The 17,701-nt window shown below is 35.4% G+C and overlaps 1 protein-coding gene across 2 annotated transcripts in view; it reads left to right on the forward strand.

Moving 5' to 3' along the window:
• Nucleotides 1-17,544, forward strand: part of BBS5 (Bardet-Biedl syndrome 5) — a 21,661-nt gene extending 4,117 nt beyond the window's left edge. Inside the window, exons 3-12 of one of the 2 annotated variants that reach the window (XM_010849388.1) lie at nucleotides 730-795; nucleotides 1,619-1,668; nucleotides 1,782-1,909; nucleotides 4,609-4,744; nucleotides 5,756-5,851; nucleotides 9,743-9,805; nucleotides 11,202-11,336; nucleotides 15,379-15,462; nucleotides 16,396-16,419; nucleotides 16,569-17,317. In XM_010849388.1, the coding sequence (XP_010847690.1) occupies nucleotides 730-795; nucleotides 1,619-1,668; nucleotides 1,782-1,909; nucleotides 4,609-4,744; nucleotides 5,756-5,851; nucleotides 9,743-9,805; nucleotides 11,202-11,336; nucleotides 15,379-15,462; nucleotides 16,396-16,419; nucleotides 16,569-16,670 (884 nt within the window). In that variant the 3' untranslated portion in view covers nucleotides 16,671-17,317. Of the gene's footprint in view, nucleotides 1-729; nucleotides 796-1,618; nucleotides 1,669-1,781; nucleotides 1,910-4,608; nucleotides 4,745-5,755; nucleotides 5,852-9,742; nucleotides 9,806-11,201; nucleotides 11,337-15,378; nucleotides 15,463-16,395; nucleotides 16,420-16,568 lie in introns of both variants that reach the window. The other variant, XM_010849389.1, reaches the window with a different exon arrangement.
• Nucleotides 17,545-17,701: the final 157 nt, after the last annotated feature.

The following is a 17,701-nucleotide window of genomic DNA, read 5'->3' on the forward strand; positions in this document are numbered from 1 at the left end:
TACTTTGAGAAATGAAGTGTATCTAACTTTGTGCATATTTCAGTGTAAGAACATCAGTTTGAGGCTAAGGATGAAAAGCATAAGCCTTTAACAGACTTCAGCCTAGCTATAACTTTTTTTTTTTTTAATTTTATTTTATTTTTAAACTTTACATAATTGTATTAGTTTTGCCAAATATCAAAATGAATCCGCAGACTTCAGCCTAGCTATAACTTCATATGAGGAAAAAATTTGTTCATAGCAAAAAAAAAAAAGCTCATTTAAATGAGAACTGCTAAGAGAGCACTCATATGGCAGGGATTCATATGTATATGAGAGTTCTTTGAGAAATGTAATTTCACTGAATGGCTTAGTAATTATACTCTCTCTCACACTCAGTTGGACGCGTATGACCTCCTAGGAACCCCAGAACAGCTTCTATTGAGGAAAAAAAAAAAAGTACAAACTTTTCTCCTTTATCAGTTGAGTCAAACCAAGCTGTTGGCAGTGAATACCTGTATTTTTTCTGTCAACTGTTGGATTTTGTTTCTCTGGGATTCTAAATTACACATTATATACCTTACCTAGAATCTGTATGTTCAATCAGTATTTTCAATTAATAAATGTGTGAAAAACATCTACGAGTGTTGCTGTTGATGCTGGGCAAGAAGTTTCATGTCCTTCTCATCTGGTACTGCAAAAGTGGGTCCTTAGGTAAGGTAACGTGATGTTCTGTTTGTTTGCTTTTAGGCAGACTCTTAGTAACAAATTTAAGAATTGTCTGGCACTCTTTGGCATTACCCAGAGTCAATCTTTGTAAGTATCTTTGTTAGAAAGCATGCAAGAAAAAGTAATTTGTCACATCAGCTTGCACAGTGGCTCTTGAAACGAAAAAAAAAAGCTATACCATGAAATATGTGAGAAGTTTTGATTGATAAAAACTAAAGAAATCATAGACTAACCACAGACTGCATGATAATGCAAAAGAAATGTTTTTTCTATCCGTTTTATCTCTTGGATGCTTATAAGATTAATGCTTTTACATTGATTTTTGGTTTTGTTTTTTCCTTTACTTTGAAATTTTCTATAACCTGTTTCAAGGGAGATCTAAATTTTAATAAAAACTACAACCTTTCATTGTGTTAAATGAAACATTGTGTTGTGTTTAATTGTATTAACAATGTTTCATTGTGTTAAATTGTTTCACTTGTTTTTTAAACATTGTGTTAAATTGTGTTTAGTGTTAACAGTGTTTCATTGTGTTAAATTGTTTCACTTGTTTTTTAAACTATTGTAGATTATCCAGCTAGACTTTATTTTTGTTTGTTCAAAAGAGGCAGAATTAGCTTTATATTTAACTTAAATTTGTAGATATTTCTTAAAATTTTTTAAAGTTGTTTTTATATATATATTTGATTTTTTTAATTTAATTTTATTTTTTAACTTTACAATATTGTATTGGTTTTGCCATATATCAAATTGAATCCGCCACAGGTATACATGTGTTCCCCATCCTGAACCCTCCTTCCTCCTCCATCCCCATATATTTGATTTTTAAGCTTAGAGTTCTGTATATATATGTTTTTTCCCCTTAGTTCATTGTATCATGTTCTTTAAATTCTTTACTTTTGAATTCTAGCTATTGGTTACAACTGCATATTGAATATTACAACAAGGACTGCTAATTCTGTAAGTCAGAAAAATCTTATTGAAATATATATAGTGAGGAAACAATAGATATCTGAGGTTGATGTTAGTTTTCACTGTAAATGAAAAATTGCTCTTAAAATTTGTCCTTACAGAAATTACGAGGCCAAACTGAAGCTCTTTATGTACTAACAAAATGTAACAGTACTCGTTTTGAGTTTATATTTACGAATTTGGTTCCTGGAAGTCCTAGACTTTATACTTCTCTGATTGCAGTACACAGGTATGGTAATACTTGATAGATTATTGAATATTTTTAAGGTAATTTTATGATACAAAGGTTTAGAGGATAAAATTTTGACATGTGGTGCTGCCTTCCTCCAAGGTCTGTTGCAGACTTCCCAAAGATATATAGAACATGTTGCATTACTGTTTAATAAACACTTTGAAGGTATTTCCTGGTAGCTCAGCTGGTAAAGAATCTGCCTGCAATGTGGGAGACCTGGGTTCAATCCCTGGGTTGGGAAGGTCCCCTGGAGAATGGAACAGGTTACCCACTCTAGTATTCTGGCCTGGAGAATTCCATGGACTGTAAAGTCCATGGGATCGCAAAGAGTCAGACATGACTGAGCAACTTTGACTTTCACTTTGAAGTTATTTATAAAACACATAAAACTGCTGAAGAGTCTGTTAAATTAGCTACCAAGATATTTAAAAAATGAAACAGAGAATTCATTCAACTTGGTAGATAACCAAGTGGAATAATTCAATTAAGGAATTAAGATTATTTTTCTAACAGTAGAAGACATGATTGGGTGATTTCTCTAAAGAGTTTTGGGTTTTTGTTTAGCTATTCTCTTCTTTACTACCTCAGCTTTTTTTTTTTAAAACAGCCCTAATTAGTGTGGTTTTCTTAAAAGTTTGGCTTACGTGCCAGGCCAGCAGAAAAAAGTATACACACACAAGATTTTTTTTTACATGCAGATATATAGTATGTATACATATATATATACACACCCACACACACACACATATATACTGTTGTTTTAATTTGAATTCCTTTTATTACAAGTGATGTTGAAATTTTTCATACTCTTTGGCTATGTATATAGTTTTCTGTTGCAAATTTCTTAATTTTACTGTTATGTGTATTGCAGATTTATTAGTTTCCTAGTTATTTTTTTAAATTTTGTTAATGATTTTTAATCTATATAATGGTTTGATTTTCTTGGAGATATAATTCACTTGGAGATATAATTCATAACATGAAATTTACCATTTTAAAGTTTACAATTTGGTAAAGTTAGTATATTCACCACTACTCAATTCCAGAATATTTTCAGTGCCCCAAAAAGAAACCCTCATAGTAGTCACTCCCCATTCCCTCCTCCCTATGGCTCTTGGCAACCACTGGTTTACTTTCTGTCTCTATGGACTTGCCTATTCTGGGCACTTCACGTAAATGGAATCACATAACATAGTGGCGTTCTGTGTCTGACTCCTTTCACTTATGTGATGTCTTCAGACATGCTGCATGTTGTGTCATGTATCAGTACATTCTCCTTTTTATAGCGGAATAAGATTCCATTCTACGGACACATGTTTTGTTTATCCACTCGTTAGCTGATGGACATTTGGGTTGTTTCCACTTCTTAGCTATTAGGAATAATGCTTCTATGAACATGCATATACAAGTTTTTGTGTGAAAGCATGTTTTTTTAGTTCTCTTAAGCACATACCTGATTCATATCTCTTTATTTCACTTAGAGAAGTAATATGAAATGGAGTATGAAGGGAGCCAGGAAGCTCCTTTTTCTTAATAGTATAAAAATGTTGGGTGTTCCCCCGAAACAATTTATAGATAAATAATTTCCATTTTTTCCACTGGTTAAATATTGATGATTACAGTCCTAAAGGAAATTAAGATTTATGGGCAAATGCTAAAATTCTGCTCTTTCATAATTCATATATTAGAAGATTAAAATAAAACTCATTAGTTTAACAATACATATTATAACATATGCTGCTGCTGCTGCTGCTAAGTCGTTTCAGTCGTGTCTGACTCTGTGCGACCCCAGAGACGACAGCCTACCAGGCTCCCCCATCCCTGGGATTCTCCAGGCAAGAACACTGGAGTGGGTTGCCATTTCCTTCTCCAGTGCATGAAAGTGAAAAGTGAAAGTGAAGTCGCTCAGTCGTGTCTGACTCTTCACGACTGCATGGACTGCAGCCCACCAGGCTCCTCTGTCCATGGGATTTTCTAGGCAAGAGTACTTATATAAGTGACATCTAAAGTTGTTCAGGCCAGGAAAACACTTTAGCTTTGATAAAAGGGTAAATTAGCCTGTATTTTTGTGGAGTTAAAATTAGAATTAACTAAAAGTTAATCAGAATTTTCTTCTGTTTTTATTATTTATCAGTAGGGAAACACAGAAAGAAAAAGTCTAGGAATTTATTATGCAAACACACAGAGATACATACTCTGTCTTAGAGTTCCTTTTGGAGTTGGTTGGTACAGATTCATTCTACTTTTCTGTATATAGGTAGATGTGGGCATAAATATTCAGGTTTCAGTGGAAAAGTAATTGTATTCCTATTTATGTTAAGAGAATAATTGTGCTTTTACCTAAAACAGAGAAGTGAAGGAAGCTTTTTAATAGAAAAATTAATATTCATGTCTATTTTTACAAGCATTGTTTTTCAGCTTAAAGAAAAAATTTGCTTCTTCTCATTTGTGCCATACTGTATATATTAGACATCTCAAATTTAGCTTACTGAGATAAAATTTGTAAATACTACACTGAAATGACAAATACAGTAAAAAGACTATAATCACCAAAACTTATCAACCAAAAACAATTTTTTTAACTTACCTTAATAGCTATTTGAGTGATGTACAACTGTGTATTTTTGTAGATAAGTAGACATAATCTAAGAAAACCACATTTTCAGTTTGAATTAATCTTTTATTCTTTTTTTTAGGGCATATGAAACTTCTAAAATGTATCGTGATTTTAAATTGAGAAGTGCTCTAATTCAAAATAAGCAACTAAGATTATTACCACAAGAAAATGTATATAATAAAATCAATGGAGTATGGAATTTATCAAGTGATCAGGTACCATGCAAAGAACTAACAAACCTTTTGGGGCAGTGCTTTCTTTGGTAATCATTTTTCCATTTTTGATTGGGTTTGTATATTTATTTAACTCTTAATATTAGCATTATAGCTCTTGATATAAATAATACTCTGATTTTCATATTCTTATACTCTTTTTAGCAACAGTTGTTTTATGTAAACTTTAGAGCTTAAATGGACCTTAGAGGATCATCTAGTCCAGTCTCTTATTATTCACTTACAGATGAAAAACTTAGGCCCTAAAGACTTAGGTGACTTCCACACCTAGTTTATCCCACAGTCTCGCTCTTCCTCGCTTACTGCACTACCCTCCACAGCATGATAACTTAGGCTAATTGAGGAGAGTCATAGGGTGGACTGTCATGGAAGCCTTTCAATCCAGTCTTTATGGAATTAAACATGTTAACTCACTTGGTGACTCCTACATCCATTATTGTAACTTTTCCTCTTGAAATTATAACTGCTGCTGCTGCTGCTAAGTTGCTTCAGTCGTATCCGACTCTGTGCGACCCCATAGACAGCAGCCCACCAGACTCCCCCATCCCTGGGATTCTCCAGGCAAGAACACTGGAGTGGGTTGCCATTTCTAGATGAAACATATAAGCAACTAATAGTTGGAACAAGAAACAAATCAATTTCTAGAAAAAAATTGTCTTTTACTAAGAATAATTTCCAGCCTTCATGGGTGTTACAGCCTAGTTTCGACTGATAACCACCTTGGTAAAACATTGTGCTTGAAGAGCTCTTGCTAAACATGGAATCATAAGATTAAATTGTGAATAAACTTTGCTCACTTGAAAAATTCTAGTTGTGGACTATGATAAATATGTTATAGGATATAGACAGCTCCACATCTGAGTAACTCCATATAATGCTCAATTCTGGTATTTTATGCTGCTATGATAATCAGAATTATTCTCATGTTTAGAAAATAAAGAGTAAGTATCCAGACATGATCACTGATGTCCCTCTCATCATTCTCCTTTACAGGGAAATTTAGGAACCTTTTTTATTACCAATGTGAGAATCGTGTGGCATGCAAATATGAATGACAGTTTTAATGTCAGTATACCATATCTGCAAATTGTAAGTGCATGTAATTCGATGACCTTATTTTAATGTAGAATAAATAATTTCTATTCAACAGTTAATAGGACATTGGGGATTAGATGAGTTCTTTCTTCCCCTTTTTAAGTGACAGCAGTTTAGCTGAGAGCATACTTTTTAAATGTTGATAATCAGAAAAGACCCAATTGTATTTACAATCAAGGGAAACAGCACCATTATCAGCTTACATTTCTTTTTTCATTACGAGAAAAATATACTGGAGTCTGGGCTTCCCAGGTGGTTCAGTGGTAAAGAATCCACCTGCCAATGCAGGAGACGTAGGTTCAACCCCTGGGTCGGGAAGATCCCCTGGAGAAGGCTACTCACTCCAGTATTCTTGCCTGGAAAATCCCATGGACAGAGGAGCCTAGTATACTACAACCCACAGGGTTGTAAGAGAGTTGGACACGACTTAGCAACTGAGCATGCATGCACACATACTGGATTCTAAAAATTTAAATAGCACAGATGCAGAAGATAAACTTATGGTTATTGGAAGGTAAGGGGGAAGGATAAATTGGAAAATTGGGATTGACATATACACACTAATGTATATGAAGTGAAGTGAAGTGAAAGTCGCTCAGTCGTGTCCAATTCTGTGACCCCATTGACTATATAGTCATGAAATTCTCCAGGCCAGAATACTGGAGTGGGTAGCTTTGCCCTGCTCCAGGTGATTTTCCCAATCCAGGGATCGAACCCAGGTCCCCCACATTGCAGGTGGATTCTTTACCGGCTGAGTCACAAAGGAAGCCCAAGAATACTGGAGTGAGTAGCCTATTCCTTCTCCAGCGGATCTTCCCAACCCAGAAATTGAACCAGGGTCTCCTGCATTGCAGGCAGATTCTTTTACCAGCTGAGCTATCAGGGAAGCCCCTAATGTATATAAAATAAATAAGGATCTACTGTATAGTACAGAGAACTCTACTCAGTATTCTGTAATGGTCTATATGGGAAGGGAATCTGGAGAAGAGTGGATATATGTATTTGTATGGCAGATTCACTTTGCTGTGTATCTGAAATTGGCACAACCTTGTAAATTAAGTATACCTCAGTAAATTTTTAATTTTAAATAATTATCACACAGATTAAGGTGATTTTTCTTAGATTTTATTCAAAGCACTTTCCAGGGCAGCTTATGGAAAAACTTGAACAACCTTTTTGGCCAACCCAATATATACTGTTCTTTGGCATGGCTCACTGACTCACATACTTTATGGCTTGCTATTTTCTGTTCAAAACCTTTTAAAGCCAGGATAGATTCATTGATTCTGTGAATGAAGTGTTTTTATTGTATTTAGATACAGCCTGTAGTATAAGTTGGATTCATACCACAGGTTTGGTGAAAGGAATCAAGATGGCTTTTATTGATAATGATTTTAGCTTAAATTAAATTAAAGCTGTTAGAATTTAGAATGAGAACTAATTATATCTGAGACCAGTTTGTTTTGGGAGTAGATAAAAATGATTCTTTTCACTTTGCACTACTTTAATGGTAAGTGTGTGATTCAGTGAAACAAATTGTAAACTCCAATAAGCTGAAGGATTTCATTTTATGTATTTAAAAAACTGCTCATCAGATCCTAGTGCAAATTAGATGAAACATAAAAATAGTTAATCAAAATCCTGTGAGGTTATCCTATGATGGTCACCCTTATTGTAGAATATAAGTAGTCTTAAGACTAAACAGTTTCATTAATAAATGTTTATTGAGTATTAGATGCAATGTATGAGATACCTGGAAAGTTTTATTTTTAAGAAAGATTTCTTGACCTATGAGAAAGATAATTATTTGCAAAATATTCCCAAGCTTATCTTTTGCTAAGTTGTTTGGTATGTGAATTACTTTAAAATATCTGATCATTCATTTGCCAAATAGTGAGCACTTACCCTGTGCTCAGTAATGAAAGTCATGAACCAGTATGCAGTTTCTGCCTTTAAGGAGCTTCCAGTCTGGTGGAGAAAAGCAAGACATTAAACAAAAAAATCTAGGATCTGATAGGAAGAAAATTATTTCTGGCCATCTAAAGAAACATAAGAATTTATATCATAGCTAGGAAAATGTGAGCGTCTACACAGGCATTTAATATAATTGATGCTAGTATTATTCATTTCTGTTTTATATTGTATTTACATATGCTATAGCTTGCTCAGCCTCTATTACGCTGAAAAATTAATTCCTGAGTAGTAAACAACCATGTACTTTCTGTTCTTCAAGTAGTATACTTTTTGTTTTTTAAGAATACAGTTGCCAAATATGGACTCTGGAATAAATTCAACCTGGCCTAAACAACTTGCAATCTGATACTGCTTGTCTGTCACTGGGGCAATCATTTTCTAACTTCAGCTCCATGCCTCAGCCATTGCCCTGACTCCACGCCTATCAGTTCAATTGCTCAGTCGTGTCCAACCCTTTGCGACCCCATGGACTGCAACATGCCAGGCTTCCCTGTCCATCACCAACTCCCGGAGCTTACTCAAACTCATGTCCATCAAGTTGGTGATGGCATCCAACCATCTCATCCTCTGTCATCCCCTTCTCCTCCTGCCCTCAATCTTTCCCAGCATCAGGGTCTTTTCCATTGAGTCAGTTCTTCACATTAGCTGGCCAAAGGATTGGAGTTTCAGCTTCAGCATCAGTCCTTCCAGTGAATATTCAGGACTGATTTCCTTTAGGATTAACTGGTTGGATCTTGCAGTCCAAGAGACTCTCAAGAGTATTCTCCAGCCCCACAGTTCAAAAGCATCAATTCTTCAGTGCTGAGCTTTCTTTATGCTATAACCAACCTAGACAGCATATTAAAAAGCAGAGATGTTACTTTGCCAACAAAGGTCCATCTAGTCAAAGCTGTGATTTTTCCACTCCTATAGATGTATATATATATACATATCTTCTTGCCAGTTTCTTTCTTGACAGCCTCTGTCAACCTCAGTCACCTGGTTAGATTAGCTGTTCACAACCAGGATGCCACTGTTCTATGGTTCTTAACCAGGACTATGTATACTCCTGGCAGGGTATGAAGTAATCTAAATGGAAGGTGAGGTTTTCATTACAATTACCATTTAGTCTGTCTGTCTCTCTCTTTTTCTTTCTCACCTTACAATACCCATCTTTCTGGGTATATGATACACCATCACCTACCACAAACACTATCCTTCTAGGGCCTTTGGTCTGCTGGTCATAATGTTAGATTCTCCATGGTTCTCTCTAACCGTACCAGTGAGTACATTTTGTGTCACTTTCTACAGGTCCTGCATGTCATTATGCTTCTATCCCTCTACCCTTCTTCCAGGTCACTGGTGTCACTGCTCATCTGCTAGCCAACATTCATCCTCATGTCACACTTACCAGTTGAGTTAATTCCATTTGACCTATCCCAGGCTTCCTTGATGCCCAGTGATGAATACCCATATTTTCTTTTTTTTCTTCAGTAAATGGCATGGGGGTTCTTTCAGAATTTAGCCATCTATGATGTAAGAAACAGAAGGCACATGTGACTTTTAAAAACTAACCTAGCCTTAGGAACCACCAAAGACACTGGCTCTCCATAACTAAAAGATTGTTGGTCTTTGGTTTAAAATATTCAGAGAAGTTTTGGACTCCTTGAAGCAGGGAACATTTAAGTCAGAATTTTGTGCATATTTCAGAGGCATTGTCTTTGTATTACCTTACAAATTTGTTACCTATTTCCAGTATGAGAATTTTTATTTACTTGATCTCCATGGGAGTGTGAGGATAAAGTAAAAGGAAGAATTCTGTTTTTCAGACTATGAAAAGTAGTTACTATGTAAAAGTTGGAAAACTACTGTTAAAATGTCACTACTGTCAGATAAAAACAAACTTTTTTTTCCTTTTCATTTTACATCTAGCGGTCAATAAAGATTAGAGATTCAAAATTTGGTTTAGCTCTTGTCATAGAAAGCTCTCAGCAGGTAAGATGTTTTATATTTTTATTAATCTTTAATAGATTTTTAAAACTGTATGACAGTCTATATTTTTAGTTTTATTTATATAGTAACCAGTTTATATCCAAGAAGAATATTAGCTGTAACATGAGGTTAATTGTTCCCATGTAAAGAATCCTGCTTATGTTTCTCTATTGGGCAGACATATTAATTATTACTATGGTCATGACATTATCTCAGTCTTTATATAACCCTATGATACAGTTACTATTTTTCCCCATTTTACAGTCAAGGAGACTGAGGCTCGGAGAAGTTAGGAGCCTTGACCGTGGTCTCATAAGTAATAAGTGGTAGAGCTAGCTTTTGCTTCTAGGTCTGACTGATTCACAAGACTGAGCAGCACAGGTATACACATACACACACCCTATTTGAGATTTTATACTACCAAACACAGGTTATACTGTATCTAGTTAGAAACTGCTCTGCCCCATTATGCCAGGCGTAATTTATTCTTATAAATTTTTTGAAAGAGGTGTTTCTCTTCTGAATTCTAAATTTAAACAGGAATGTCTACTCCTTTCCCCCTGGCCTATAGATTGGTAGCTGCCATTTACTGAGTGTTTACTATGTTCACAACAACATGATAACCATTTTATGGTTAGAAAATTAAAGCTTAAATGGGAATTCCCTGGCAGTTCGGTGGTTAAGAGTCAGCACTCTTATACTGCCATGACCTGGGTTCAGTCTCTGGTCAGGGAACTAAGAGCCTGCAAGCCTCGTGGCACAGCCAAAAAAACACACAAAAAAACAGCTTAGAATCTCCCAACATCACACAGCTAGTAAGTTTGTTGTAAAACCAGGATTTGAGCTCCAAAACATATACTCTCACCCCAGAGCAAATTGCTCTCAACCATCACCATATGGGTACTTAATTTTTTTAACACTTTTTCTCCAACAACAGGTATGCCATTCCCTTTTGTCTTTTAATATATAGTCTATTCATTTTCAAGGTCAAGCTCAGGAAAAACTTAATTCCCTTGACCTTCATAATCTACAGTAGTGTATTTTTTTAATCTTGAAATATTACCTTTTATATTTACAGATGAATTTATGTGATATCTGGATACTTCAAAATAATTCTGAGTGGGTAAGGGGAGGAGATTTGGGGGATGGGAAAGTTAAAGATGGAACAGAGTTGGCCATATGTTGTTACTTTTTGAAGCTGGATGATAGCTACATGGACAGTTATTGTACTCTTCTGTTTTTGTGTATGCTGGAAGTTTTTATAATAAAAAATTTAATTAAAAAAATCAGCTTACATATTGTGTTCTGAAATAAGAACAGTTAGAACTATAATTTATCATATGTTGTAAATATGATTCCTCAGGCTTGTTTTCTGTTTTTTCATTATTTCTTCCTGTAGAGTGGAGGATATGTTCTTGGCTTTAAAATAGATCCTGTGGAAAAACTACAAGAATCAGTTAAGGAGATCAACTCACTTCACAAAGTCTATTCTGCCAATCCTATATTTGGAGTGGATTATGAGATGGAAGAAAAGGTATTTTGTTCAGTGTGTGATGTATAGAATTTGCTGAATTGTCTTTATGTAATCTATAAACCTCAGTTAGCTTTATGCACAATTTAATTTTAAACCATGTTTAAAATGATGAATAGACAGACTCTGCTTAGTCAGTATGGCTGACTCTTAGTTGTGCCTACCACCTGTCTTCTCCCTGGCTGCTTCACCATTCATTCCTGCCCATCTATGTAGCAGTCTATCCAAAGATGTCCCCATATGCAAGGCTCTTCTGATGTAGAGAGACTTAAATCTCTCGCTCTGACAACTTTATTTTTATTCTACTTCAACCACCCATTAGCATTTGGTCAAACCTTACAGGCCTCACAAACACTATTTTCTTTCTCTGCTGCTGCTAAGTCGCTTCAGTCGTGTCCGACTCTGTGCGACCCCATAGACGGCGGCCCACCAGGCTCCCCCATCCCTGGGATTCTCCAGGCAAGAACACTGGAGTGGGTTGCCATTTCCTTCTCCAATGCATGAAAGGGAAAAGTGAAAGTGAAGTCGCTCAGTCGTGTCCGACTCTTCATGACCCCATGGTCTGCAGCCTACCAGGCTCCTCTGTCCATGGGATTTTCCAGGCAAGAGTACTGGATTGGGGTGCCATTGCCTTCTCCATTTTCTTCCTCTAGTGACCCACAATATACCAACTGCCGGAGACTGCTCTATCAATATGGCCTGTGTCAGTTCATATTTATCAGAGCCTCTTCCAAGTCAGTTATGAAATACTTTGAATATCATGCTTGCCTGTCTGCTCTTTGTCTTCTTCATGACTTCTAGTTTCTGCCCCAGTCACTGCTCTCCAGGTCCATCAGCTGTCTTTTGGCTTTACTCTTCAGTCTCTGCACATGGGCCCCTCATCATCTGGTGGTTCGCTGGTGTCCTCCCAGCCACTCCATTAGAGACTCCTCACCATCGGCTCTGACAGCAAGTAGCCTTGCCAGGGATGCTCTGTCACAGGCTCCCTTGCTGTCTGTTCTTTTGTTAAAGCCCTCACTGTCTGGGCTATTGCTGGTGTCCACCCACTCTTTCATCAGTGTCCCAAACAGTACTGTGCATGTCGAGCTATATCATATATCACATATATTATCTGTCTCTTCTCCTGCTCTTGGACTACTACAGCAGGTGGCCAGGGAAGATCAAAAAGTTGGATTGGACAGCTAAGTACTAACTCGTACCCTCTGACTTCAACTTCGTTGTGCTGCTTTTTTCTCTCCCTGTCAAATTCCATATATATCCCCTTCCCTTCCAACTGAAGTTTGCCTTTGGGTTGTTGACACAATATTATACACTCTTCGGTATTTTATCTCCTTAACCATCCTTTCTGCTTTCTTCCCAACCTGCACAGCTTTTAGCATTCTCCCTCTCGCTCTGCCTCCCCTGTATATTCCTCAGCAATGTCACTTGCTCCTCCAGTTTCTTCAGCTGGTACTTACGTAGATGACTCCCAGATCTTTCTGACCTTGGCATACTCTCTCAGCCTATCATGGTTCCAAGTATTATTGAATATTTTCACATAGATGAGCATTCCAAATAAAATGAATTGAATTTCTCCTTTACAATTTTATCTTAGTAATTTAATCAATAACTTTCCAAATCAGTAAGGTACAGTAGGACATGATTGAGTATCTCAAACCTGGCATACCTAAAATCTTGTCATTTTTTCTCAAAATCAAAATCCTACCAATTTATCTAGTTATTTACTACCTTATTGTCAAAGTCAGATGTGCTCAAAACCCTGGGATTTACTGTTTTTTATTTTTCCCATTATCTCAATTTAAACATTCAGCCAATTATACCATCCTTTCCCCTGTTCCTATCCCTTTCTTTCCATTCAAACTGCAGTTTCCTTTGCTACTTTTGCTTGTAGAATAATGCTGTAGAACAAGCATGGTCCTTGGAACCTGACAATTCTGACTTCGATCCTAATTTCACCATTTATTTGTGATTCTAGGCAGATTTGACCTCAGTTTTCACATTATAAAATAATCTCTTTCACAAAGTTATTGATTGTGTCCATAAAGTGGCCAGCACCTGGGAGACACTGCTGCCCATTCTCTTGCTACCTTTCATTTCTCCTTTTTTCCCCTTCTTTGGCCCTCAGTGTGTAATAACAGTTAGCCATAGTAACTCGCTTTGTCACTACATGTAAGTCCTTTCTCCAAAGACACCTGTTGAGGGAGGTCTTCCCTGACTATCCATCTACAACAACAACCCCTGTCACTTTTTTATCCCTTATTTTGCTTGTTTATTTGCTCTCTCGCTTGCTTGTTTTATTTTTGGTAACACTAATCAGTCTCCTCCATTATAAATAATGTTCATGAAGTCAGGGATTTCTATTTTCTTTAACCACTCTGTCTCCAGCAATCAAAAGTAGCACATAATAGACTCTTAATGAATAGTCATGATTGAATGACTGTGTTGAGTGCCTACTCTTTGTTGTTCACTGATCTAAGAATTTTATATGCCTCATCTCATTTAATCCTGCCAAAAACACTATGAACTGTATCATCATCATTATTATAATCTCTATCTCACAGTTAAGGAGACCGAGGCTTAGATAGGTTAATTCACTTATACACAGTCACACAGTTCTAAACATGGTTGAAATACCAGCTGTTCTTGGACTAGGGAATCTGGTCAATCTCTTGTCAGCAGTACACTCCTACATCAACTCTCCCCCACAAATTACCCATAAATAGTCCACATTGTCTGAGCTGGTATTTAAAAATTTCAGTAGACTCCAGGCTACCTTCCCCACCTTATCTGCACAACCACAGTGTGAGTGATACTCCTCGGCATTGTTCAGTACAATATCCCTGCTTAGCTCCTCTGCCTTGTGGGACTCTCATGTTCTGACCATATTGTATTATTCCTCTTCAGCCCGATCCTGTGGTTTCTCACCTTTGCTGATGCTGATCCCCTCTGCCAGGAATACCCTTTCCCCTAATCCTATCTGTGAAAATCATCCTTGTCCTAAAAGCCCTCAGTCACATGCCAACCTTTTCTTCATGAAAGTTTCTGGTATGCACAAGCCAGAAGTTGTACTGTCGCCAAACTCTCCTGTTACAATAGATACTGCATTTGTTACAGCTATTTTCTGTAGGTTGCCATATGATATTATTAATATTTGACCATTTTTTAAATTAAAGTGGCAATTTCTTATAGTTCAACCTGATATTTAGTTTTTTATAATTGTATTTTATCCTTCACTCCACTCCAACTATATTACACACCTTCTGTGGTAAGGGTGAAAACTTTATACTTTTGGTAGTACCAGCGTGGGGGTTCCCAGGTGGTGCTAGTGGTAAAGAATCCGCCTGCCAATGCAGGAGATGTAAAAGATGTGGGTTCAGTCCTTGGGTCGGGAAGATCCCCTGGAGGAGGGCATGGCAACCCACTCCAATATTCTTGCGTGGAGAGTCTCATGGACAGAGGAGGTAGCCAGCATAGTACCTCATACACTAAAGATATTCAAATATTTGAAAAATGAATTAATAGATATCAGTACTATATGTATTTTGCTTTACTTTTAGAATATTCCATACAAATCTTAGTTCTTTTTTTTCACGAATTTCTTTTTTCACAAATTCTATTCAATGACTACTTCGAGGAAATTTTAAAATATGCTATTATACAAGTTAGGTTTTTAAACTACCAGAGAGATTTTAACTATCAGAAAATCAGATAAAGCTCAATGAGAGTTTTTTTTTTTCTTTATGAATATTTCTAAGTATCATATCAAGTTTGTGTACCTTTTTCATTTTAACTCTTTTGATGATACTAACTTCAGATTTAAAAGCTTAGATTTAACTGACTCATTTTATTATTCATATAAGTTTTAATAGAATATAAATTATGCAGTGATTTTTGTAAGACTTGAGTAGTTGGTAATTGTGATATCCTTTTACAGGTATTTACAATTCTTATAGCACATTCTACTAAAATTATTTATTTGTTTAATATGGTCTTATTGATGCAGTTTAACATCTACTGATTCTTTTTAACATCTACTGATTTTCAGCCGCAGCCCCTTGAAGCTCTGACCGTAAAACAAATTCAAGACGATGTAGAGATCGACTCTGATGATCACACGGATGCTTTTGTGGTGAGCATTATGAACAGGAGCATCACTAAATTTTTTTTTTTTTTAATCTGAGTCATGTTCAATTAAATAATGGTCTAAGTGTATAAAATATCATAAAGCTAGAGTGTTTTAAACATGAGTTGGAGAATTTTTTTTTCCAAGGTAGGGAATTTTTTGTGTGAGAAAATACTTTTAAATTACCAAACTGGGAAATAATTTGAGACCATAACTTATTTGGAGGATTTCAGATATGTGAAAAGTTTTTTCCATACTTTAAGATAATAGAATATGCTAAATATAGTTAATTAATTTAAAATCTACACTTGCCGTAAGTAATCTTTATGAGAAAGACCTCCCTCCTTTTAATTTTATAGGTGTATTATTTTAAAATGGATTTCTATTTGAACAGTAAAATTTCTTGTTTGCAAATCTGTATTATTTAATTAATAGCCAAAATAATAATAATGCTTTCTATGTACTGTGGTCTATGAATCTGACTAGAATACTGCTCTGGGAATGAAAAATTTTAAGCTAAGTATAAGATAGTTAATTATAAACTACTACAACCTCAGTGTGTGTGCATTTGCTGACACATTGAAGCCCTTATTGCTTTGTTTTGTTTTGCCAGCATCTTCTTTTAAACCAAAAGTAGGGGTAAAATTTTATATCTGCTAAATCATTCTCTTATCCACTTTCAAGTTAACAATGCTATTCACCAATTACAAAGCACAGTTTTAGCACTTAAGTTTAGCATAACTCTTGAAGACATTAATATTGACAAAAGTGAATTCTGCTACCAGCTTTGTAAAGATAGGTGAGAAAACCATTAGAAACACAGTAACAGAATATAAAATACAGTTAGTTTCAGAATTTTTCTGTAAGTTAATTACCTGTTCCTTAACCTCTTAACCTATTGTGTCAAGTATGTGAAATATAATTTTCTTCGTCTTATAGGCTTATTTTGCTGATGGCAACAAGGTAAGGATATTTTACCTATAATGTATGAAGAAACTTTCTATATTCCAGTGTTCAGCATTCACACATTTATGTGAAACCTATTTTTTGTTTTTTTCCTCTTCCTTGCTCACCTTCTCTATTCCCATCTCATCCTCTTATCTCCCCAAAAGCAACAAGATCGTGAACCTGTGTTTTCAGAAGAACTGGGGCTTGCAATAGAGAAATTGAAGGATGGATTCACCCTACAGGGACTTTGGGAAGTAATGAATTGATCTTGAGTTGAGCTGAATTTCTATTTACAGATATCTCAAGATTAAAGATACTAGTCGCCTACTATAAGGCATGGAATAGTTTTTACATTTACAGAAAAAGTTTTTAAGAGAGTTTTCTAATGATTAAGGAAAAGCTCCTTTAAGATTTTACTGCCAGTCTTCTAAAAAAATTATATTTGAAATTGTAATCGAAATCTTCCTGGTTTGTTGTAAATATGTTTATTTTGTACCTAGTACTTATAAATTATTATTCTGTGGATATTAAAAGACTGTATTATATTGAGCTTAATAAAGAGTTTATGTAGCACCATTAAATGTTCTGAAAATATTATTTTAAAGTATAAGACTCTTATGGAGTAATCAAATACTGCTTTCTTAATTATAAAATTCTGGTTTAAATATATTTATCACATAGTTCTAAATGTAAGCCAACTCTAATATAAATTACAAACCTTAAGCTTACCATTTTTTAGGTAATCATTTATGTAGAAACCAAAAATTATAGCTAACTTTGGAGGATATCAATTCCCTATGTAAAGTTTTGGGCACTGTTTTGTAAATAATTTCAATATCATTTTGGCAAGAATACATTTATAAGGAAACAACTTTAAATAGTTTGTAAATAAATAGTTCATTTATTGACTTTCTCTTTGTATTCATTGAAACTTCTTTGAAGTGTTCAAAAATTCAATATTTTCTGATTTTTTGGTCAGGTAAGATTTGGTGACTTCTCTGGCATCACTTTTTTTTTTTTTTGCTATTGCTTCAGTATAAAGAAACGTTGTAAGGAACTTTTGTCAAAACATTAAAATTAAACAAAGGAGTCCTGTTTCTCTGAGTGTGTAAAATCATTTAAGATAATGCAACTGTATGCACAACCATAGACACATAATAATCAAGTGCTAACCTGAGTGTCTCTGGAGAAGGGAATGGCAATCCACTCCAGTATTCTTGCCTGGAGAATTCCATGACAAAGAAGCCCGGTGGGTTACGGTTCGTGGGGTCGCAAAGAGTCGGACACGACTGAGCAA

Source organism: Bison bison, unplaced genomic scaffold, assembly GCF_000754665.1.
Source record: "Bison bison bison isolate TAMUID 2011002044 unplaced genomic scaffold, Bison_UMD1.0 scf7180017864282, whole genome shotgun sequence".
Lineage (NCBI taxonomy): Eukaryota > Metazoa > Chordata > Mammalia > Artiodactyla > Bovidae > Bison > Bison bison.